This window comes from Ostrea edulis, chromosome 9 (assembly GCF_947568905.1).
Source record: "Ostrea edulis chromosome 9, xbOstEdul1.1, whole genome shotgun sequence".
Taxonomy (NCBI): domain Eukaryota; kingdom Metazoa; phylum Mollusca; class Bivalvia; order Ostreida; family Ostreidae; genus Ostrea; species Ostrea edulis.
In genome coordinates this window covers 54,558,155-54,585,290 of record NC_079172.1, presented here as the reverse complement: position 1 = coordinate 54,585,290, position 27,136 = coordinate 54,558,155, and the positions used below count along the sequence as shown (strand labels likewise).

The 27,136-nt window shown below is 36.4% G+C and overlaps 2 protein-coding genes across 2 annotated transcripts in view; one reads left to right on the top strand and one right to left on the bottom strand.

Moving 5' to 3' along the window:
* Nucleotides 1-3,869: 3,869 nt before the first annotated feature.
* LOC125660057 (uncharacterized) lies at nucleotides 3,870-14,754 on the top strand. Its single transcript, XM_048891901.2, has 9 exons — nucleotides 3,870-5,361; nucleotides 6,185-6,828; nucleotides 9,060-9,281; nucleotides 9,572-9,767; nucleotides 12,996-13,118; nucleotides 13,216-13,418; nucleotides 13,525-13,693; nucleotides 13,837-13,965; nucleotides 14,066-14,754. Exons 1-9 carry the CDS (start codon nucleotides 3,870-3,872, stop codon nucleotides 14,536-14,538), a joined length of 3,651 nt encoding a protein of 1,216 aa, XP_048747858.1. The 3' UTR covers nucleotides 14,539-14,754.
* Nucleotides 14,755-16,431: 1,677 nt separating this feature from the next.
* The window catches only part of LOC125659073 (pleckstrin homology domain-containing family A member 1-like), a 59,175-nt gene continuing 48,470 nt past the window's right edge, over nucleotides 16,432-27,136 (bottom strand). The window contains exon 13 of the mRNA XM_048890614.2: nucleotides 16,432-18,602. Coding sequence (XP_048746571.1) covers nucleotides 18,291-18,602 — 312 coding nt within the window. The 3' untranslated portion in view covers nucleotides 16,432-18,290. The remainder of the gene's footprint in view (nucleotides 18,603-27,136) is intronic.

The window sequence follows — 27,136 nt, the reverse complement described above, 5'->3', positions numbered from 1 at the left end:
ACTGTTATACTTTGGGTCGATAAGAAATTACTGTTATACTTTGAGTTGATAAGAAATTACTGTTATACTTTGGTTAGATAAGAAATCACTGTTATACTTTGGGTAGATAAGAAATCACTGTTATACTTTGGATCGATAAGAAATCACTGTTATACTTTGGATAGATAAGAAATCACTGTTATACTTTGGGTCGATAAGAAATCACTGTTATACGTTGGGTAGATAAGAAATCACTATTTCACTTTGGGTAGATAAGAAATCACTGTTATACTTTGGTTAGATAAGAAATCACTGTTATACTTTGGGTCGATAAGAAATCACTGTTATACTTTGGTTAGATAAGAAATTACTGTTAAACTTTGAGTTGATAAGAAATCACTATTATACTTTGGGTAGATAAGAAATTACTGTTAAACTTTGGTTAGATAAGAAATCACTGTTATACTTTGAGTTGATAAGAAATCACTATTATACTTTGGGTAGATAAAAAATCACTGTTATAGTTTGGGTAGATAAGAAATCACTGTTATACTTTGGGTAGATAAGAAATCACTATTATACTTTGGGTAGATAAGAAATCACTGTTATACTTTGGGTAGATAAGAAATCACTTTATACTTTGGGTAGATAAGAAATCACTGTTATAGTTTGGGTAGATAAGAAATCACTGTTATAGTTTGGGCAGATAAGAAATCACTGTTATACTTTGGGTATAAATAGTTATACAATCTTTTGATCGAGATGTATTTCGTTAACATTGATTAATGTTCTATAAGGAATACGAAATAGAGTGTCGGACAAACACGGACCCCTGGATATAACAGAGGTGGGATCTGGTGCCTAGTAGGAGTAAGCATCCCCTGTCAATCTGTCACACCCGTCATGAGCTCTACTTGTGATCAGTTAAACGAAGTAATCCGTAGACAATGTGTCTGTGTCTAGTATTTTAGACATATGTCAAGTCAGCGTTTTCCTTGGCTGCCCCCCCCCCCCTTACTTTGAAAAATGATTCTACGTGCCAGCATTTTTACTATCTACACGTAAATACATTGTATTTTACTATCTACACGTAAATACATTCTAGGTTACTATTTACATGTATAAATACATTGTGTTACTTTCTACACGTAAATACATTGTATGTTACTATCTACATGTAAATACATTGTGTGTTACTATCTACACGTAAATACATTGTATGTTACTATCTACACGTAAATACGTTGTATGTTACTATCTACACGTAAATACATTTTATGTTACTATCTACACGTAAATACATTGTATGTTACTATCTACACGTAAATACATTGTATGTTACTATCTACACGTAAATACATTGTATGTTACTATCTACACGTAAATACATTGTGTGTTACTTTCTACACGTAAATACATTGTATGTTACTATTTACACGTAAATACATTGTATGTTACTATCTACACGTAAATACATTGTAGATAACTATCTGCACGTAAATACATTGTATGTTACTATCTACACATATAAATACAATGTGTGTTACTATCTACATGTAAATACATCGTGTGTTACTTTCTACACGTAAATATATTGTATGTTATTATCTACACGTAAATACATTGTATGTTACTATCTACACGTAAATACATTGTAGATTATTATCTGCACGTAAATACAATGTATGTTTCTATCTACATGTAAATACCTTGTGTGTTACTATCCACATGTAAATATATTGTATATTATCATTTACACGTGTAAATATACTGTATATGTATGTTATTATCTACACGTATAAATACATTGTATGTTACTATCTACATGTAAATACATTGTGTGTTACTATCTACACGTAAATACATTGTATTTTACTATCTACACGTAAATACATTGTATTTTACTATCTACACGTAAATACATTGTGTGTTACTATCTACACGTAAATACAATGTATGTTACTATCTACACGTAAATACAATGTAGATTACTGACCCAGGTGAATACATTTTACGTAATATGAATCGCAAAACCTTTAGTTTCGCCATTACAAAAGGTCAAAGGTCAAAGTTTCAAAATAGTTTGTTTTCAATGTGTTTGGAAATTATTTCAAATAAATATTATAAAATCTCTAAACACTTTTTTGAAATTTTGCAACCGTGGTATCGTTTTCTTCAATCGTATTTATTTATATAAACACGACTGAAGAAGAATGGTAATACGGTCAAAAGAAGTAAAAAAAAAAAAAGTTTTTTTTTTTATTTTACCCTGATGAAAGAGACTTTGTAGAATTAACATATATTAGAATTAACATATATATATTAATATATATATATATATAAAGCACAAACAAACAATTATAACACCCAACCTTACGTTTACCCCTAGGATCTAAACGATACATGTGATAATCAATATATAAAGCACTAAATAATCACGACTAGGTACTGAAAATTTTCACCCCAGCCCGGGGTCGAACCAGCGACCTGCGGCACCCACCGCCTAGCAAGATTGTCAAACCAGTGCGTAAGTCCACTCGGCCACAACGACTTCCCTAAAAAGGAAGTTTTGTTATGCTCCTAAAGCGCTACTTATACACACTGATGCAATCTCACACAGTCGCTGTGTCATTCAGTGTTTAAGATATTTTATAAGGAGAGTGGATCTCTCGATGCAGTTGTATAGAATATTTAATATAAAGCACAAACGAACAATTATAACACCCAACCTTACGTTTACCCCTAGGATCTAAACGATACATGTGATAATCAATTAATTAATATATAAAGCACTAACTAGGTACTGAAATTAATATATATATCGAACTGTATATAGATTTTTTTTTATGATTCCTTCGTGCAAGAACTTTCCTTCCATCACTGGAGAATTAACCTAAAATGAAAACTGGCACAACCTCTTGTTAATGAAATAAGAATTTGTACGTGTCTCAGAATAAATTATTCATTGTAATCAGATTTGACCAGATTGTTCTTGCTTTCCTGCATGCTAATCATTATATAGGTTTTGCCATACCCAATGGTCAAATATTGAGAGTGTTACCACTCATAATCAAATGTTAATACTACATGTACAATAAAAAGTTACTACACATAATCGGTGAATCGGTGCTAATATTACAATAAAATGTTACTACACACAATCGGTGCTAATATTACAATAAAATGTTACTACACATAATCGGTGCTAATATTACAATAAAATGTTACTACACATAATCGGTGCTAATATTACAATAAAATGTTACTACACATAATCGGTGCTAATATTACAATAAAATGCACTAAGTACTAAGGTTGGACTACATTTTGTGTAATGTGAAATGTTCATCACCTCTAGATACTGCTTCTTAAGCTATTTGAATTTGTTGTAAAACTACAATGACATTTATAGTCAAATGGTCGCTTTGACGTTCTAAACTGACCGTATCGCAAATATGTTAACGAGATAATTAGAAATAGATAGATACAGCTTGTTTTACTGCCGACCCGTGGATCTGAAGAGGCTGTGTAATACACTTTCAAGAGATTTATTAACTGAAAGGAAAACAAGATCATAAACCAGATATAATTATTGCTTCTTGAAATTGACACCGGTTTAGTATTAAATCTGAGCCAATAATGTTTCTTCGGAACTCCTTCATCTGACATTCCCCCAGCCCCATTGGAAATGTTATTAGCACGATATGAAGGTGTATGAATTAGCAGTGACGAGTCAGTTTTTACCTGGCGCTTGTTCACAACGGATGGGTGTGCTTCATGAGAATGAATTCATTTATAAGAATGGTATGTTCCACAAGCTTTGATTAGCGCCAGAGCTGTTCTGATTTAAATGACATAAGAAATCGTGAGGAGAATAAACGCAGGAGAAGATGACAACACAGAGGAGGCTTAAGTACAGTGTGTCCGACGCTAGTCGCCGTATGTACAGAGAGGAGACCAATGGTATCTACCGAAAACTTGAAAATCCATGGCCCACAGAAAATCAGCTGAGGCATCAACAATTTGAGGCGAGACAGCGGCCACTTAGTCACATTTTAGCCTCTAGTTCTTTCAGAGACACCTTGAACAAGGGACAAGTTAGTGGGGGACAAAGTTTGAGCAATTTGAAGAAAGCGCGGTTACGAAATTCATTGAATTTACCCATCAATTTTTCCTTGGATTCAGAGTACTTTGTGAATGCGAACGGTGATTTGAATAGTTCTGGGACTCTCGGGAATAAACCTAAATTTGAACAATCTGCATTCAGTTTTGTTCCAGAAAAAGATATAATTTCCTTAGCAGACCTAGATTCTTCCTGTACCGAAATCGGTGGCACTTCCGATAAGGCTTCTTCTGTTGGAAGCAAGAAATCTGCCCAGAAATTCCAAACTTCCCGGAAATCCTCTACCTCGTCATCAAGTCACACACCATCCAATTCCGAATCCACTGTGGACCAAGGATACGAAATAGAAGACATTGAGCGAGGACTTGGCATTGTCAGTAAATCTGAGAGCGATTGTAACAAATCTTTCAAATCCCGTACGGCTTTACAGAAGAGACTTTCCTTCAAAGAAGTGTTTCCGGAACCTGTTAATCAAGAATTTCTGGAAAAAAATTATGCAGAAACTGTCGAAAGAAAATCGTTTTCGCCTTTGCAGCAAGATGCCAATCATATTTTCGATTCTGAAATAAATATCCAGGATATGTGTACAGCTGAAAGTGTTCCATTCAGTAGAGCATCGCTAAATAGGTCATTATCCTCAGAGTCTGGGGGCTCATGCTCGCCAAAAAACGCGACACAAGTGTTCGACTCAAGTGATCATTTTCAGCCGATGGGTGACTCCATATTTACTGGTAACGTTGAAATACCCGAGTCACTAGATCTAGAACCTTTATACAAAGAAGGAAGATACACAGACATACTACATGTATCACGAACGAGAAGTGGGCCACTTAAAACAATGAATTCCCTGCCAGTGCATTCTTCTTCTCAACACAACATAGAGATTGAGACAGACATCGATCCTCAGACTTATAAAGATATGGAAAGCCAAATCAAACTGGACAGGTCATTTTCCGTGGAATCCGTACCCCCTCCCCTACCGCTCAGTAAAATTCCAGATGTCATTGAAAACATCAGTCTAAACAACTATGTAGGAAACGAATGTGACAGTTTAACTTCATTAACAGGGCCAGCGGATTCACCGAAGTCTGTAAAGTGTGACATCAAGATAGATTCTGGGAGTTTTGTGAGAACTGATGAAAATCCTAATTTTCCAGGAACAGCAATAACCTATTATGGACCTATCTATGCTAGCAACAATACTCTTATTCTACCTCAACAATCCAACCAAAGTTCATGGGAAAACAGTGGGAAGGAAGGTATTCCTTGCAATAATGATTAGCTCATGAGAGGAATAAATGTAGACTGCAATAATACTTATATAGACAGATTATAGTGATGCATGTACCCACTTTTAACATACTAGTATCTGAGTGATAATGAGTATAAATTACCGAATTAGCGACTTTTTATTACACACATTTTTGACTGATGTAGACCCTCGTCCTAGTACGAACCATTTCAACTGATTGCAAATCAAATGCATCTACAATTTGATCTGTTCTAAAATGCAAACTCAAAAAGATGAATCACACATTTTCGGGTGTGACCGGTCGACAGGGGATGCTTAATCCTCCTAGGCACCTGATCCCACCTCTGGTGTGTCCGGGGGTCCGTGTTTGCCCAGCTCTCTATTTTGTATTGCTTATAGGAGTTATGGGATTGATTACTGTTCGTTATCTTCACCTTTCATTTGGCATGGAAAACGTGCAGCCGGAGTCAGTATAATGTTCTTGCGTTTGAGGTATTAGATATGATTTCATGCAGTTTATTAGTGGTGATAGTGACAGAATGACTACAATGACATCAGAAAATATTGTGAGGTCAACAATCCATTTTCATTCTGAGAAATAGTCTAGCTATCCTGTTATAGCATAGTTAGGTATTTGTTTCATCTTCATTTTGACGTATAGTCTTGTTATTATGTTGCAGTTGACTATTTGTTAGTGTAGTTATTCTGTTAACAGTTAGGCAGTTGTTAGTCTAGTTCATATGTTACAGTTAGGCAATTTTTTTCATTTTGACGAATAGTCTAGTTATCCTGTTACGGTTGGGCAGTTGTTTCATTTTCATGGTTTTCAGAAACAGAGTCGGACTCGGATTCCACCAGTACGTCGAGTATATCTGCCATACCAAAACATGAACCCTCCACTGGTTTCGAAAACCACCCAAAGCCTAATTCCAAATATTTTGCAGAAAAGCAAATAGGTAATTCTATTGAAGATGAAATATTGGAGAAGATGGACTTGACTGATGAGCTGCAGACCCCACATCGATTTGTTTCTGAACCAGAGTCTGTAAATAAAAATATCCTAGTAGGATCAGACCATAAACAATGTTTAGCTATCAATGAGGATGTTCATCAGGCACTTGAAACTTTAGACAACGTCATAATGGAGGTGTCCGCTGATACAACTGATATAGAGCCTGAAATTAAACACAGGGGCCACCTTGTTGTGGTGGCTATAGATTTTGGCACCACCTACAGCGGGTATGCCTTCAGTTTTACAAGAGATCCGTCGAATGTGTACATGATGAGGAAGTGGGAAGGTGGAGATCCAGGGGTGATTAACGAAAAGACCCCCACAAGCATCCTCCTGACTCCTGACGGCCAGTTCCACTCCTTTGGATACAGTGCTAGAGATAATTATCATGACCTTGATAAGGAGGAAGCGAAGACATGGATGTATTTCGATAAATTCAAGATGATTCTACACAACACACCGGTAAGAAATGAGACATGCTCTTAATCTTCTTATGATTCTAAACAACACACCGGTAAGAAATGAGACACGCTCTTAATCTTCTTTTATAAGCTAGCCTTTACATCTTATATTGTTTTGTGAAAATACATTCTTATTCTTATTTTATCGGTTACTAAATTACTTGAATTTTTATGTCATTCGCAAGAACTTCACATGCTTTTCTTTTAAAACCGTAATTTTTTGCCTCATGGAAATGTTTCCCTCTGTTTTCACAAAAAATTTGACATCTACATTAGAAATTTTTAAGCATATTTTAAGCTTAAAGATGTTAACATATATTGAAAAAGAAGGTTAGGGGACCAAGAAACTATGTGACCTTTATTAATATTGATTTCGTTTTTACAGATTGATGACAAGCTTTGACAACTCTTGTTTTCCGTTCATTTTAGCATGATGTAAAAAAGAATTCGTGTGCACCCCTTGTAAAAAAGTGTTTTATTAATGGGAGTACAAGACACATTGGAAATTGAAAGTTAATTTTAGAAACACGTGTGTTAATAATCTCCCAGAGAATTCAAAATGGCCGTATGCTGGCTGTCTCTGCTTGTTTTCAGCTGTACAATGTTCGTTTGTTGTTAATCCTGCCATTCATCCTGAAAAGTAATCTGGATCTCCTATGCGTCTGTCACTTAAAAATCTGGAGTTGCTCCCTGTAGATAGAATATCCAAGGACGATGAGAGTACATAGTATCAATGTTTGTTCTATGTAGGTTGACCACGAAGACTTCAGTGTCATGCAGACTTTCAAAGGACAACTGGTCAACCATTAAGGAACACACTTCAGGTGGTTTAAGTCCACCGTCCTTCTGATTAGAACACTGTAAAATGTAGCACAGTAAAAAAAAATACAACAACCATCCAGTTGCCCAGTACTTTTTACAGACAATGCTCGATTTTGTGTAAACACAAATTAAGTTTGAAGATTTATTTGGTGAACGAAAGGTAAATGGCACACTGGTTGCTGTGAAAGTTAAATGGTATACTTGTTGCTGTGATTCTGAGCTGGTAGATGGAGAATCTTTGATGGTGTGGGTTGGAATTAGCCTTCACTTCAAAGACAAGCATCATCTATTGCCGATGAAATTTGAATATATTATGACGAAGTTGTTTCTGAACACCCTTGCAGGAACTATAGGAAATTATGTAATTATATGGACGATGATGCTTATCAACATTGAACACCTGACAACAAACCCAGTTTTAAGATACTTTTTTCCCCATCAGAAATGGGGTAAATTCCAGATCCAAATGACGACGAGAGAGAATTTACAATGGGGACCACATAAGAACTGTGTACACCTGTTTATGTATTTCAACTAATTCATTATACAAGAGCTTGTTCTGTTTATGTTAAATTTTCAAATCGAGGCAGGCTACTTACAAACAAGTTGATGTTACAGGGGTTTGAACAGTCTCGTTTAAAGCCAGCATTTCACAAATTCTATGGTCGTTATAACGATCTAGTTGTCCAATAAAACCTGTCATTGGGTCAAATGCTGTCTGGCATGTTTCATGACAATTGTTAGGCATTGATTTTGACTACGGATTGATCCGTTTACCTGATCAAAATACATTGCTCATGGCGGGTGGGAACGGTCTACAGGGGATCCTTACTCCTCCTTGGCACCTGATTCCACCTTTGGTATATCCAGGGGTCCATGTTTTTTCAACTCTTAATCTTGTATGAGTTATGAGATTAATCACTGATCGTTATCTCCATCTTTTCATTTACATGTCAATCACAAGATCTATTGTACTCCCTAAACAAAAAACACAGTTACATGTGATGTACATTTCATGTCAGGATTGAAAGAAATTAAACATGTGCTAATAAAGTTTGATTTTTCAAATATTGTCCAAAAATTCATTTACACGATTGATTTAAAACATTTTTGTTTTCAAATATACTATTACTTGCTTCCTACCTTTTCATCCAATAGTCATTTTCAGTTTAGTTTGTATGAAAGGCGAAAATAACGAACAGTGATCAATCTCATAACTCTTGTAAGCAATATAAATAAAGAGTTGGGCAAACACGGACCTCTGGGCATACGAAAGGTGGGATCAGGTGCCTAGGAGGAGTAATCATTCCCTGTCGACCGGTCACACCCACTTTGGAAAACTTTCTACTTGAGATGATTTTAGTTCGACTTGGATTTAAAAAATCGCTGTATGCACAATTACATTTGTAGGACTTAAGTAAGGACACGTTACTTGGATCCAGCAGTGGTAGGCTTTTCCCGGCGTTGACTGTGTTCGCCCTGGCCCTGAAGTACTTCAGAGACCATGCTTTACAGGAGCTAAGCGACCAGTCAGGGATGAAAATTCTGAACGAAGATATAAGATGGGTCATTAGCGTACCAGCCATATGGAGAGCTTCGGCAAAACAGTTTATACGGCAGGCTGCATACGAGGTTTCAGTATACTTACTACATTACTAGCATGCGATATACTCGCTGTCATTTGCGATAAGAGACCAGTTAGCATCGAAAAAAATTTGCAAGTGATTCAAACATCTACATAACATAACACGTAAACAAAGTTATAGGGTAGATAAGGCAAATAGTCGCGAAAAAAAAAAATCACGAGTCTTTCGTATATTTATTCCAAGTGAACAGTATACGTTTGTTGCACTTACAGTTGTCATATCTCTTCCAAGACATCATGTTAATCACGTACATTGATCGAAGTTTAATCATTGTAGGGTGGCTTGGTGTCTCCAAAATACCCGGACCAGCTGGTTATTGCTTTAGAACCTGAAGCAGCATCGATATACTGTAGAAAACTAAAAATGTACCAGCTTGTTCCGGAAGTAATCGTTGAGCGCCCTCTTCAATTACCCGGGTCTAACCCTGTAAAACCGATGAATATGAACCCCGCCTGTGAAGATTTGAAGGAAGGTCAGTATTTTCCAAACTTTAAAGCTTGCATGAGGTTTTGATCTTTATTTATTTCGAGTCTGAAATTCATTTTGCATTTAAGTATTTTTCGGAGAGTGGAAAATAAACTGATTAAAATATACAATAATATAGTAGAATATATTATTATGCTAAAATGTGAATTATAGAGTATTGATTTAATAACGAGAAAGAAAATCTACACTGGAAAAATCAGGAATCAACAACAAATCAACACACATATGGAAGCTTCTGCAGAATTTAGAAACTCAAACTCAAAAGAGGTTTTTAAAGATCGAATCTGACTGTGTTGCTTGTCAGTCTGTTTCCAACGTTTTCTTGCAAAACTTCTAATTCAATATCAATCGAACTTGATACAAAGTATCCTTAAGAAAAAGGAGCTATAGTTTACTCATATGAATATCCTCGCACTCCCTGAAGGGGAGATGATTAAGAAATATAGTGAAAACAAGATGGGTGAAATGACATAGAAATCGTGTCCTCAAGAACCAGAGGGTAAGAAATGTTGAAGCTGAATATATCCATGTGCTAACATTAAATGGAAAACTAAGGGTAATGATATTAAAATCACCATGTAATATATATATATATATATATATATATATATATATATATATATATGACTGTCCAGAAACAGGACGTGATTTAAAGTGGGGCGACAGTCAGGGTAGGGGTCATATCTTACTGATTCAGGTGAGCGTTGTGGCTTATATTATGGGCATCTTTTGTATCATCATCCAGGTATATCAAATGTGAATGTAGATGAACTCGTTGAAGGTAATTCCATCCAAAAGTACCCAAACCTTCTTAGCTATGCACTTTCCTGTAGACATTTCTGGAATGAAGAAGTGTTAGCGGCATGGTTAGGATTTTGACTACTTTCCGGAACCATGAAACTAAGATGAACTGCATGAGAAAAGTGAGACTGGGAGATAAAAATTGAGATCTCAAGTTTTATGGCACCGGAGTCAGTACTACTAACCTAACAACCTAAAGTGACAGAGCCTAACAACCTAAAGTGACAGAACCTAACAACCTAAAGTGACAGAGCCTAACAACCTAAAGTAACAGAACCTAACAACCTAAAGTGACAGAACCTAACAACCTAAAGTGACAGAGCCTAACAACCTAAAGTAACAGAACCTAACCACCTAAAGTAACAGAACTTAACAACCTAAAGTGACAGAACCTAACAACCTAAAGTAACAGAACCTAACAACCTAAAGTGACAGAACCTAACAACCTAAAGTGACAGAACCTAACCACCTAAAGTGACAGAACCTAACAACCTAAAGTAACAGAACCTAACAACCTAAAGTAACAGAACTTAACAACCTAAAGTGACAGAACCTAACAACCTAAAGTAACAGAACCTAACAACCTAAAGTGACAGAACCTAACCACCTAAAGTGACAGAACCTAACAACCTAAAGTAACAGAACCTAACAACCTAAAGTAACAGAACTTAACAACCTAAAGTGACAGAACCTAACAACCTAAAGTAACAGAGCCTAACAACCTAAAGTGACAGAACCTAACAACCTAAAGTAACAGAACCTAACAACCTAAAGTGACAGAACCTAACAACCTAAAGTGACAGAGCCTAACAACCTAAAGTAACAGAACCTAACCACCTAAAGTAACAGAACTTAACAACCTAAAGTGACAGAACCTAACAACCTAAAGTAACAGAGCCTAACAACCTAAAGTGACAGAACCTAACAACCTAAAGTAACAGAACCTAACAACCTAAAGTAACAGAACTTAACAACCTAAAGTGACAGAACCTAACAACCTAAAGTAACAGAGCCTAACAACCTAAAGTGACAGAACCTAACAACCTAAAGTAACAGAGCCTAACAACCTAAAGTGACAGAGCCTAACAACCTAAAGTGACAGAGGCTAACAACCTAAAGTGACAGAGCCTAACAACCTAAAGTAACAGAACCTAACAACCTAAAGTAACAGAACCTTACAACCTAAAGTGACAGAACCTAACAACCTAAAGTAACAGAGCCTAACAACCTAAAGTAACAGAACCTAACAACCTAAAGTGACAGAGCCTAACAACCTAAAGTGACAGAACCTAACAACCTAAAGTAACAGAACCTAACAACCTAAAGTGACAGAGCCTAACAACCTAAAGTAACAGAACCTAACAACCTAAAGTGACAGAACTTAACAACCTAAAGTAACAGAACCTAACAACCTAAAGTAACAGAACTTAACAACCTAAAGTGACAGAACCTAACAACCTAAAGTGACAGAACCTAACAACCTAAAGTAACAGAACCTAACAACCTAAAGTGACAGAACCTAACAACCTAAAGTAACAGAACCTAACAACCTAAAGTGACAGAACCTAACAACCTAAAGTGACAGAACCTAACAACCTAAAGTAACAGAACCTAACAACCTAAAGTGACAGAGCCTAACAACCTAAAGTGACAGAGCCTAACAACCTAAAGTGACAGAACCTAACAACCTAAAGTGACAGAACTTAACAACCTAAAGTGACAGAACTTAACAACCTAAAGTGACAGAACCTAACAACCTAAAGTGACAGAACCTAACAACCTAAAGTGACAGAGCCTAACAACCTAAAGTGACAGAACCTAACAACCTAAAGTAACAGAACCTAACAACCTAAAGTGACAGAGGCTAACAACCTAAAGTGACAGAACCTAACAACCTAAAGTGACAGAGCCTAACAACCTAAAGTGACAGAACCTAACAACCTAAAGTGACAGAGCCTAACAACCTAAAGTAACAGAGGCTAACAACCTAAAGTAACAGAGCCTAACAACCTAAAGTGACAGAGCCTAACAACCTAAAGTGATAGAGTAATTACCGGAATCCAAATTAATCCATTTTCCTTGTTTTTTCGCCATGTTCCTTGTACAATGTATATGGGTGTTGTTTTCTTGCATGGGCTATTGTATATAAAACCGATAATCGTGGAATTGTTGGATAGTCTTGTGAACCCCTTCCCTCATAAAGACATTCCCCTTAAACTGTAACAAACGTCAATATTTTGTTTAAAAAGAATGACAGGGTTAAAGGATCTTTGAACATAATACATATGTACATCAATTGATTTATCTATTTTGAAATTAGTAATACAAGGTTTGTTGGTTAAAATTAAATGTTGATGATAAGTTTGTGTATCCTCCTGGAACAGAAATGCCTTGTGTGGCTTGATGTTTTTAGGCAGCCGTTATATGGTGGTGGATTGTGGTGGCGGGACTGTAGATATAACAGTACACCAAGTGGATAAAGGAGAGAAGCTGATAGAACTGTACAGGGCGTCGGGTGGGCCGTACGGATCTGTAGGTAAGATGACGTCATTACTATTTACTCTAAACTCTGAATCCACAGTTCATAAAGTGTGCACATTATTCTGATATGTAGTCGCGAAATTTCTTTGAAGGGATCGATTTGGATTTTGAGCATGTTCTTGATGGGATATTCGGAAAGGACTTGGTGAAACACTATCGAGAAAAATGTCCCATTGGATGGGTGGATTTGATGATCGCGTTCGAATCCAGGAAACGCTCTGCAAATCCCCACAAGCCAACTCCTCTAAACGTATCCCTGCCGTTCTCTTTTATCGATTACTGCAAGAAACACAAGGTTAGGTCTATAATATCTAATCACTGTTTTATAGAATATTATTCTAACATTTATTCTAACATATATTTAAACGCAAATTTAAGGTACGCTTGTATTATTAAAATAGAGTGGGACCATAGAACACGCCATCAAGAAATATGGTGATAAAGACATACAATGGTCACGTCTGGGCATGCTCCGATTTACACCGGAAGCAATGATGCGACTATTCATTCCTACAATGGATAGAATCAAACAAGCTATTGGAGACGTGCTAAACGACAGAGGAACCAGAGGTAAGTGTTCATTTGCTAGCTATCATAATTATATAACATAAGGTTATAATCTCAACTTACAAAAAGTCAACCCATGTTAATATCATGCAGAAGGTGACATATAAAAATTAACTCACACATAACTAATGGATTTCCTATTTTAGATTTACAGTACATGTTCTTAGTAGGAGGGTTTGCTGAATCGGCAATTTTGCAACAAGAAATCTTGAAAGAATTTGGCTCATTTTTTAAAGTGATTATTCCACAAGGAGTGGGTCTTGCAATACTGAAAGGTAAGGGATTTCTGGAGTTGTACTTACTAGTTATACTATGAACATTTACCTGTATTGTCGTCTGGTGTGTGATTTGACACAATTTCAATGATCTTCATAGGTTCTGTACTATTTGGATTAGATCCTACAATTGTTCATGTGCGAAAATCTAGACTGACGTATGGGGTTGGTGTTCTGAACAAATTCCGACCAGAAATGCATCCAGTAGAAAAGAAAATCGTCAGAGGAGACACCACGTGGTGCACTGATGTCTTAGATAAGTATGTCGTCAAAAATCAGCCGGTGGCTTTGGGTGACGTGATCTTCCGAAGTTATAAACCAGCCAATGAAAATCAGAAGGAAATACGAATTAACATATACTTCACGGACAATCCAGACTCTAAATTCATCACAGATAATGGCGTTCAGAAATGCGGTGCTCTATCCCTGGATTTGGAGGGAACTTCTTCAAAGATATCAAGGCGGGAAATTCAAACTAGAATGGTTTTTGGAGAGACTGAGATTCGAGTTAGCGCCCTTGATGTGAGCACCGGTCGACGTGTTCAAGCTTTTATCGACTTCCTGAGTAACTGAGTTCTGATGTCTGACGTAGAGGAAACTAACCAACAAACTGGATAGAGCGTAGACTGGTTATAATGTACAGTATCTCCACAGTACTACTGTATAACGATACTACCGGTAATACGATAGCGTGTTGACTGGTTATAATGTACAGTATCTCCACAGTACTACTGTATAACGATACTACCGGTAATACGATAGCGTGTTGACTGGTTATAATGTACAGTATCTCCACAGTACTACTGTATAACGATACTACCGGTAATACGATAGCGTGTTGACTGGTTATAATGTACAGTATCTCCACAGTACTACTGTATAACGATACTACCGGTAATACGATAGCGTGTTGACTGGTTATAATATGCAGTATATTCTCCACAAAACTACTTTATAATGATATTAATACTCAACACGCTTTATTTGTAATTCGACTGTTGATTCTTTTGTAATCCGTATTTCATATATATATATATATATATATATATATATATATATATATATATATATATATATATATATCTTAACTTACCTGTACATGTATATACTGCATTGTGTATGAATAACCAACAAGAAACTGTAAAGGTGGCTAAAATTACTCTCGTTACTGATCGTCGAAAATTATTTTTTACATGTAAGTATATATTATTCATTATCATATCTATTGTTATGCACCCGACACCAAAGATTGGGGTGCGATCACCATATATTCAATTTCTTTCTGGTCTATATCTGTCCACTGCTTCAAACTTCTTCGTACCTTCTGAGCACGGGGTGCATATTCGTGTTTTCTCTGTCGAAACTTTTGATTTCCGCTTCCGATATATAAGTACAGAGTTAATCATGCAAAATGTTTCTGTGAAAACGTATGGTGTGTACATGAATTACGAGTTGATCCACACGCCTGTTGTCAATGTAGAACATTTCAGCCAAATTAAAATTGCTTGGGTATCAATATGTACATTTATTATCTTATTCTACAAATTATCACGTGTAACGGGCATTTCCCACAAACTTAGTATTATAGGTATATCTTTTATTTTTTAAAAACCTTATCAGATCACTCCCTTTTGCAATGTAACAATGTATAAAAGGGGGTCACAGTAGAACAAAAGGCTTTTGACCAAATGAAATAAAATAAAATATGCACTGAAATGTAATCAAATTACAAAAACTAAAGAAATAATTATGGAGCAAGTTAATGCATTAAAACAAAGCACTAAAACATCATTTCTTACATTTAGCTCTATTATACTTTCCACATCTTCCGATTCGTTTTGTATCGCTATAAGAAACTTCCTTCGTCCACGCTTACAATTAATGTAATGATACGTTAAGGTGAAAACTTTAACATACATGGACATCTAAGCATTAGTATAATGACAAGGTGTGGAGTACCTGTAATTATTGTTATTCGTATCGATATAACTTGTATCGATATCCAATCGTATACCGCAAATATACAAAGGGATGGAGGGTTGTGGGGTGACCGTCATTCTGATTTTTGAAATTATTCCTAGATCTAATTTTTTTATCATCTAGCAGAATGTACGTCATTGATAGAATCAATAGAATATTAATCATATGTATACTTTTAGATTTTATTTATTTATTCATTGGGTGGGTGGGGGGGGGGGGGGCAATAAATGGTTACATACATATACCGTCACAGAGGCTGATCCAGAAAATTTTCAGGCGAGAGGGAAGGTTGAAAACCCCAAAGTGGCTAAAAATTACCTGTAAACCCCCTCTAGATCCGCCACTGTTTCATGTTGATGAATGGTTTAGCTGAATTAATTCTTTGTTTTGTAAAGGATTTCTGTCTGTTAATTAAAAATATGATGGACTGTACTCTAACTTGACCACTCAGTCTCGTGATGGCAATTAGAAGAAAGGTATGCAATATCAAGTTGTTAAAACATTTATTTTCAAATTTAATTTGGTAATACATTTGGATCCATAAAAAATAAACATGTATAATACATCATAAGCAACGTGGAAGATAACACGAAATATATTATGTCAAAGATTTGTATATTTCAAGCTAATCAACATCTACAGGTCTTTATCACAATGTACAATGCATATGCACAATAGGAACAATCAAAATGGCACAATCATGAGTTTATTAACGCTTTGAAATATTGTTACTATGGATATGATATACATTTCTGAAAATAAATCAGTAATTACTTACAATTTTGTTTTCTATCTGATTAAGTTTGATGTATGAGAGAGAGAGAGAGAGAGAGAGAGAGAGAGAGAGAGAGAATGCGAAATGTACTAATACTGAACAAAATGTAGTGTAATAAATCGCAATTATTGCGTTATTATTTGTTTGTTACATTTAGCTTTGACACAGGACCTACTGTGTTATCTTTCGAACAGAGGGTGGCTTTGGATAGGTAATACTTGCACTCGAACATACTTCGTACTTTTTAGAAAGGTTAACTTTAAAACTGAACGTATAATTTTCAAATCTAATTACATAATACATTGTAAATCTCTCAATGAGCACTACAGCGTCTCAAAGAAATTTTAACATGAATCTTTGGTTGAAACATGTCTGCCAAACATTAAAATTTCTACTATAAGATTTTGTAAGTTTCAAATCTGATCGAGGCCGAAACAAGTGCAAAGGCCGATAAATTAAAGCGACATGACCCAAGGCTGATAAATTATAGCGACACGACCCAAGGCCGATAAATTATAGCGACATGACCCAAGGTCGATGAATTATAGCGACACGACCCAAGACTAATAAATTATAGCGACATAACCCAAGGCCGATAAATTATAGCGACACGACCCAAGGCCGATAAATTATAGCGACACGACCCAAGACTGACAAATTATAGCGACACGACCCAAGGCCAATGAATTATAACAACACGACCCAAGGCTGGTAAATTATAGCGATACGACCCAAGGCCGAAAATGACCCAAGCCCGATAAATTAAAGTGTGATTATTTCCCCTTGCTCACCGACCTTGAGAAATTCGCACGATTGAAAGAAATGCAAGTTCTTCCCGAATTCTTTTTTATTATTTCAAAGTGCATGCCTTTTCCCGTTGAAATGTGTTCAAACTTGGTGAGAGTGATTTGCTTACTTGAAAAAATCTATTCCAAATATATACTTTTCCTACCTTACCATAGGTCAAAATAATGAGTCGCAAGTGGGGAAACAAGCATTTTAAGTTTCGCCTAACACTACAGCATTCAGCAATGCCGCGCGATTAATTTATTAATACTGGGTTTGATGGGGATGAGTACATGATACAGAGAAAAGAAACAATGAAAGCGACAACATTAACCCGGGCTGTAAGTGGAGACATGAATCGTGTACAACGAAGTAACAAACACGACATTAGTTATATAAACTGTTATATCATCTGTCATCGCTTTACAACAAAACATGACATCAATCGTGGAGTACACGTGCGAATTTGCTCTGGGTTAGGAAGACTGTAAATTGTGCTCTTTTCTTATACCCTGATTAATCTAATGACTAATTTCATTGTATAATCCTAAGCTAAAAACACGTTTTGAACGATACTAACAATATATATTCTTGAATTCAATAATACATATATCTATCAGTAAAATTAATGTTTGCTATAAATAAATAAATCTTTTACATTGAAGGATCAGTTTAAAAACAAATAGGAACGAATGAACCCTGTAAGTTATTTGGAGTAAATAGAAAGCATCTTCATAAATGAGCAAATTTCAATAGTTGTTCTTTGTAATACAGTAAGTTGCCTCTACCAGAGAAACCAGCTTCGTTGCTTTTTAAGCGGAGCCTTTGGTTTAGGGTTCGGTTTGTCGACTTTCCCGTGCTGGTCGTTATCCTGCAGCGTCCCAGCAATGATATCTTCGCTAGGCATGCCTTCACGGGAAGAGTTGTGGGGTTGTCGTTGAGAGACGGGATATTCCTTGGAAGGGTAATAGATCCCCATTCTCGCTCCCCTTACGCTTTGACTGTGTACAACATAAGGACTTGACAAGTCTGACTGTCTGTCCCTGTTAACCGCTTCTGATTTCTTAACAAACATGGACTTGCTTAATCGATCCTCCTGCAGAAGAAAGTGTTGAATTTTAAAGACATCAAGTATAGGTCTCCGTATAGTATAGGTCTTCGTATAGTATGTTGACGTGTGGCTTTAATTATTGTCAACAGAGAGGAGAACGACACGTCGGATATGACCAATTAAGGCATGTAGCCAACGGGCTCCAAGAAGCTGTTGGTTAAATAATTTACATTTCCAATGTTTTTGTCTTTGATATTTATTGTTTAGGTAGCTAGTATCGTCGGAAACCCACGATTTATTACGCTTCGTTCCTCTCTCCATCACCCGTGGGTCCTTTCATTCCTACCCGCTCGTTTTCATGAATAAATATTTAAAAATATCGTCCAATCAAAGTAATCGTTATAGTAACGGAACTCTTCTGTCTTTAAAGGTAGCATCAATTTAACTTTGCTATCACAAGAATTGTATACCGAAATTGGGCTGAAAGCGTCTTGTTGATTGGACAAATTCGCTCAGGGTATACGTTGAGCGCCCAATCAAATTGCCTCATTAATTATTCATGAGAACGAGCGAGTAGGAATGAAAGGACCCACGGGTGATGGAGAGAGGAACTTTCAAAATACATACAATTCCAATTCAATTCAGAAGAAGGAAAAATGGAAGTTTGAAGCATATAAATCATTTTAACATTCCATATTATTTTAAAAATGCATTTTCATTATGTGACCATATTATTGGCCCTGTCCAAGGGTCTGAACCCCTGACCCAAGAGCCCTGAATTTCACAATTTAGGTAAAGAGCTACCATAATCATGCATTTATTTTATTTTTTCAAATATATATGAGAGTAGAGAAGATTTTCTAAGATTTAATACATTTTCACCATATTGGCCCCACCCTTGGGCCTGAACCCCTGACCCAGGGGCCATGAATTTCACAAGGTTGATAAAGGGATTCATGGACAACATAACTATGCATTTGGTTTTTCTCCCACGTGCGTAAGAATAGAGAAGATTGTATATTTTGCCCCACCCATGAGGTCCCAGAAGTGGTAAGACATAAATTTCACTATTCATATTCCTCTTATTTTAAAGATGCTTCACACAAAAATGTTGATAATTGGCCTTATGATTTTAAGAGCACGTTAAAAATGTAAAATTGTTAACGCACAACGACATACGGAAACCAATGGCGAAAGAAAATTCCGAAAACTTCTTATACATCTGAAGGACACCCAAAAGATGATTTGGCTACTGCACAAAATGTAAAACGTCGTTTTTCAACCCCTAGTTGTGGCTCCCAGGGTGAAAATAAAAATCGTGAAACCTTATTCTACAGCTATAGGACACAAACACTTACATTCCACACGGTGATTTGGCTACAATGTAAAATGTAAGGGGAATTCTGGGAACAAGGTTTTCTTGGTCCAAAAATGTCATTTTTCGACCACCATCTTAGCCCCACAGTGAAAATGAATATTCCGAAACTTTATTGCATATCTACAGAACACCATAAGACGTTTTGGTCGTTTTCTCACCCCATTTGCCCCTCAAGGCGAAAAAGAAAATTCTGAAAACTTCTTACACAACTAAAGGACGCCACCAATCATCTCTCAAAAGATGATTTGGCTATTGCGTAAATTGTAAGAAGAATTCTGGGAACCATGTTTTTAAAAATAATTTTTTTAAAAGAAAAAAACCCCGTCGTTTTTCGACCCAAATTTGGCCCCCAGGGTGAAAATGAAAATTTCGAAACCTTATTGCACATCTACAGGACACCACCAATCATCTCTCAAAAGATGATTTGGCTATTGCGTAAATTGTAAGAGGAATTCTGGGAACCATGTTTTTAAAAATAATTTTTTTAAAAGAAAAAAACCCCGTCGTTTTTCGACCCAAATTTGGCCCCCAGGGTGAAAATGAAAATTTCGAAACCTTATTGCACATCTACAGGACACCACCAATCATCTTCCAAAAGATAATTTGGCTACTGCGTAAATTGTAAGAGAGGTTCTGGAAACCAGTCTTTTCTATAGAAAAACGTTGTTTTCAACCCCAATTTAACCCCAGAGGAGCTGGAAGATGAAAGTGTGACAGACGGACCAGGGTAACAACCATATAAACCCGATCTTTCTTAAGAAATTCTTGATAAAGATAGTACATCTATCTGGAAACTCCGACAGAAAGAAAGCAGCATGTAAATATAAGAAATGATTATTCATTTTGGAAAATACATGAGGATATGATCTGCAACGCTTCACTCCGGCCTACTTTTCATGAAGCGCGTTAGTAACTGACGTAAAACGTCACAGTTTATACCCTCAAATGTTTTCAGAAATGAAAACCATTTCTTAAATAGATACATTTGTACAAGACAAAGATGCACAACTTGTAACTTCTTTGTAGATTACACAACTTTTCGCACTTTCTTTGAATTTCAAAATGATGTACTAAGGAATGATTTATTTCAATGGCGTGAAAAAATCGTAGTTTAAGGGGGAAGCATGTCCGCGAGGATTTAATTTCATCCTCATGGGAAGATTAATGTCATGTTCGTAGGAAATTAAATTCATACATGTAGTTATCGCGTTGTTCATGCAGTACATACATGTATATTTCTTTTCGTTGGAAATTAAAGGCATCCTTAACGTGCTGCTATTTTTTAAAAATTCAGTTTAATCTCCGCAAAATTTAATGATTTTATAGTAATTCATTGAATACTTCATCAACAGTGATACCTATTGAATTTACCTCACACTGGATAGACTGTGTATATCTACATCACACTGGATAGACTGTGTATATCTACCTCACACTGAATAGACTGAATATATATACCTCACACTGGATAGACTGTGTATATCTACCTCACACTGGATAGACTGTGTGTATCTACCTCACACTGGATAGACTGTGTATATCTACCTCACACTGGATAGACTGTATCTACCTCACACTGGATAGACTGTGTATATCTACCTCACACTGGATAGACTGTGTATATATACCTCACACTGGATAGACTGTGTATATATACCTCACACTGGATAGACTGTGAGTATCTACCTCACACTGGATAGACTATGTATATCTACCTCACACTGGATAGACTGTGTATATATACCTCACACTGGATAGACTGTGTATATCTACCTCACACTGGATAGACTGTGTATATCTACCTCACACTGGATAGACTGTGTATATCTACCTCACACTGGATAGACTGTGTATATCTACCTCACACTGGATAGACTGTATATATCTACCTCACACTGGATAGACTGTGTATATATACCTCACACTGGATAGACTGTGTATATCTACCTCACACTGGATAGACTGTGTATATCTACCTCACACTGGATAGACTGTGTATATATACCTCACACTGGATAGACTGTGTATATCTACCTCACACTGGATAGACTGTGTATATATACCTCACTCTGGATAGACTGTGTATATATACCTCACACTGGATAGACTGTGTATATCTACCTCACTCTGGATAGACTGTGTATATCTACCTCACACTGGATAGACTGTATATATCTACCTCACACTGGATAGACTGTGTATATATACCTCACACTGGATAGACTGTGTATATCTACCTCACACTGGATAGACTGTGTATATATACCTCACACTGGATAGACTGTATCTACCTCACACTGGATAGACTGTGTATATATACCTCACACTGGATAGACTGTGTATATCTACCTCACTCTGGATAGACTGAATATATCTACCTCACACTGGATAGACTGTATCTACCTCACACTGGATAGACTGTGTATATATACCTCACACTGGATAGACTGTGTATATATACCTCACACTGGATAGACTGAATATATCTACCTCACACTGGATAGACTGTGAGTATCTACCTCACACTGGATAGACTGTGTATATCTACCTCACACTGGATAGACTGTGTATATATACCTCACACTGGATAGACTGAATATATATACCTCACTCTGGATAGACTGTGTATATATACCTCACATTGGATAGACTGAATATATCTACCTCACACTGGATAGACTGTGAGTATCTACCTCACACTGGATAGACTGTGTATATCTACCTCACACTGGATAGACTGTGTATATATACCTCACACTGGATAGACTGAATATATATACCTCACTCTGGATAGACTGTGTATATCTACCTCACACTGGATAGACTGTATATATCTACCTCACACTGGATAGACTGTGTATATCTACCTCACACTGGATAGACTGTGTATATCTACCTCACACTGGATAGACTGTGTATATATACCTCACTCTGGATAGACTGTGTATATCTACCTCACACTGGATAGACTGTGTATATCTACCTCACACTGGATAGACTGTGTATATCTACCTCACACTGGATAGACTGTGTATATCTACCTCACACTGGATAGACTGTGTATATATACCTCACACTGGATAGACTGTGTATATCTACCTCACACTGGATAGACTGTGTATATATACCTCACTCTGGATAGACTGTGTATATATACCTCACACTGGATAGACTGTGTATATCTACCTCACACTGGATAGACTGTGTATATCTACCTCACACTGGATAGACTGTATATATCTACCTCACACTGGATAGACTGTGTATATATACCTCACACTAGATAGACTGTGTATATCTACCTCACACTGGATAGACTGTGTATATATACCTCACACTGGATAGACTGTATCTACCTCACACTGGATAGACTGTGTATATATACCTCACACTGGATAGACTGTGTATATCTACCTCACTCTGGATAGACTGAATATATCTACCTCACACTGGATAGACTGTATCTACCTCACACTGGATAGACTGTGTATATATACCTCACACTGGATAGACTGTGTATATATACCTCACACTGGATAGACTGAATATATCTACCTCACACTGGATAGACTGTGAGTATCTACCTCACACTGGATAGACTGTGTATATCTACCTCACACTGGATAGACTGTGTATATATACCTCACACTGGATAGACTGAATATATATACCTCACTCTGGATAGACTGTGTATATATACCTCACATTGGATAGACTGAATATATCTACCTCACACTGGATAGACTGTGTATATCTACCTCACACTGGATAGACTGTGTATATATACCTCACACTGGATAGACTGAATATATATACCTCACTCTGGATAGACTGTGTATATCTACCTCACACTGGATAGACTGTATATATCTACCTCACACTGGATAGACTGTGTATATCTACCTCACACTGGATAGACTGTGTATATCTACCTCACACTGGATAGACTGTGTATATATACCTCACTCTGGATAGACTGAATATATCTACCTCACACTGGATAGACTGTGTATATCTACCTCACACTGGATAGACTGTGTATATCTACCTCACACTGGATAGACTGTGTGTATATACCTCACACTGGATAGACTGTGTATATCTACCTCACACTGGATAGACTGTGTATATCTACCTCACACTGGATAGACTGTGTATATCTACCTCACACTGGATAGACTGTGTATATCTACCTCACACTGGATAGACTGTGTATATCTACCTCACACTGGATAGACTGTTTATATCTACCTCACATTGGATAGAATGTGTGTATACTCTACCTCACACTGTATAAACAGTGTGTATTCTTCCTGTAATTCTCGATTCCCTTGCATGCAAAGTTTCAAAAGGATTACAATGAACCTAAAGGTTTCAGTGCCTTGGAGATTTAGTGCGCGATGCCTAAAGCCACTGACAATTTCCAATGCATCGTCCTATAGGGGTAGTCAGTTTTACTGGAACGTCATATAGGGGTAGTCAGTTTTCCTGGAACGTCCTATAGGGGTAGTCAGTTTTCCTGGAACGTCCTATAGGTGTAGTCAGTTCTACTGGATCGTCCTATAGGGGTAGTTAGTTCTACTGGAACGTCCTGTAGGGGTTATCAGTTCTACAGGAACGTCCTATAGGGATTGTCATTTCTACTGGAACGTCCTGTAGGGTCTATTAGTTCTAATTGAACGTCCTATAGGGGCTGTCAGTTCTACTGGAACGTCCTATAGGGGCTGTCAATTCTACTGGAATGTCCTGTAAGGGCTGTCAGTTCTACTGGAACGTCCTATAGGGGTTGTCAGTTCTATTGGAACGTCCTATAGGGGCTGTCAGTTCTACTGGAATGTTCTATAGGGGTTGTCATGTCTACTTGAACGTCCTATAGGGGATGTTAATTCTACTTGAACGTCCTATAGGGGCTGTCAGTTCCACTGGAACGTACTATAGGGGTAGTCAGTTCTACTGGAACGTCCTGTAGTTTGTCAGTTCTCACGGTTTCACGGTATATTTGACTATATTAGATTTTACAGTTACTAAGTACACTGTTACACTGTACTGTATAATCTAAGAATGGAATTGACTACTGTATTTTGTGTTTCTCTGTTTACAAAGTAATCAGCAAGGGCTGAAATGCGTTTGATAGAGGGATGCTCTTTGCTGGTGCATTGTGCTGTCAATCAAATTCGGAAATTTCCGTATCATATAAGCTAATTTTAAGCAGATATCTTTAAATTTTATTTTCCAATAAGAAATCAAAAATGAATGGAACTTGTAGTTGAAATAGTATACAGGGCTGACGTGCTTTATCTCTTGTGTTTTAAAAGTTTTTAAAAACCTGTCGAAATTCTTAAACCAAACTGCGTCAATATATAAATGCATCATATGATGAAAGTAGTACATGTATAGTTCTCTGAAAAGTTTCCTTTAAGTACATTGCATGATTGAAAGCAAGACAAGCATATGCAGCTATTTTGAAGAAAATATCCATTATAAATTCATGGAGAATAATAAAGTTTTTGTGCTCAATGAAGAGAATGAACCAAGAATATTACCAAGCAACACCATATTAATATCAATCGCTGACCCATGACCTTTTGACTCAAAAATAATATATTCTTCTTACATTATCACCAGTGTGAGGCCGACATTACCAGTGTGAGACAGACATATGAGATTTTTCTGTCTAACAATGCTACAACGCCATTTATTATGACGTCATGTATTTTCTATGATTTACGTTAAAATGTATGTGTAGAAGTAAGATAGTTTGTACTGTTTTCTTCGATTTGATATGCTTTCTGAGGGACAGCCTTGGGTATATTCTTATTGGCTGTCTAAATAGTTTTTACACTTAAGTTCAAATAATTCTTATTATAAAAAAGCATTCTGCTTTTTTAAAATCTCCTCAAAGATCCTGAATTAATGCACTAAACTGTAGATAAAATGTGAAATTAATTCAACTGAAAATCAATCCTTCATTATTTACTCGTCTGGGATAGGATAATTCTTAAAATGCCGTTATATATAATACACAGCTGAAATTATTTAACCTCTGCCTCAAAGGTTGCTAGCATAAATGACTTTTTAAAAAAACTTTAAAAAGAAAGACAAATGTCACATGATCATTGATCAGTAGCAGAAAAATGCATAGAAAGTCTAATCATGTGGATTCTAATAAAAGGTGAAACTTTTATACAATTCAAAACATGCTACCATTTGCATAGTCCATGTTTCTGAAAATGCTGTCATGCTCTTTACCCAAGGGCGATGCATCATTATCATACATATTGCGTTGTCTTCGTGCAAGTTTGGTAAAAATTTGACTAGTAGTTCTTATGAAGGAAGCTTAGTGGTAGAGCGTTTGCTTCGTAACCAGAAGGTCGTGATTTCGAGCCCCGCTCGTGCAATGACCGCGCCAAACAGGTAGTGGTTCAAATCTCCTTAGGTCTTTCGGAAACGGAGGTCCCGTGTCGCGGCAGGCATTGACATAGGTTAATTTGTTGTACTTCAGCTACAACTGATGACGTTTTAATACAAGTGAAAGATTATATCGACGTGGTGTAAAACAAACAACTAACCCCTTAATTTTAGCACGATATAGAGCCCTCGACACTTTTGGTCCAATTTGATGTAACCCTTAATTTTAGCACACGATATAGAGTCCTTGACACTTTTGGTCCAATTTGATGTAACCCTTAATTTTAGCACACGATATTGAGCCCTTGACACATTTGTTCTAATTTAATATAACCCTTATTCCAAAACCTTTACCTATCACCGAGTATTTGGCTCAGGTGAGCTAAAAATTACGTATAATTCGATATCTATAAAACTTCTGTCATATACTCCATTGGACAGTATTGTACATACCAAAGTATATCTTTCAATGCATTTTCACTATTCATATAATTAATTATTAGTAACTCTGAAAAAATAAGTCATTGTATAATATACTTCACAGAATAGAACAGGGATAATTTGAGTTGATTATAATACACCAAAGCAGAATGTCTAAAATAAATATGGAAAGAAGTACACGAGGTAAACTACCTTCATATTGATCTGAAATTGGTTTAGTCAAACGTTACGATGGGAAATATTACAACTCATGTGGGACTATAACTCAAGAAATTTTCCAAAATACTTACAAACTTCTAAAAATTGTTTTCAAAACATTACACTTTTATTAATTTGATACACGACACAACTC

Bases quoted from the DNA above. Each gene is read 5' to 3' on its own strand.
- LOC125660057 (XM_048891901.2), top strand. From the start codon at position 3,870: ATGACAACACAGAGGAGGCTTAAGTACAGTGTGTCCGACGCTAGTCGC. The intron at 5,362-6,184 runs GTATTCCTTGCA...CATGGTTTTCAG, and splicing joins GGAAAACAGTGGGAAGGAAG to AAACAGAGTCGGACTCGGAT. The intron at 13,119-13,215 runs GTAAGATGACGT...ATTTCTTTGAAG, and splicing joins TGGGCCGTACGGATCTGTAG to GGATCGATTTGGATTTTGAG.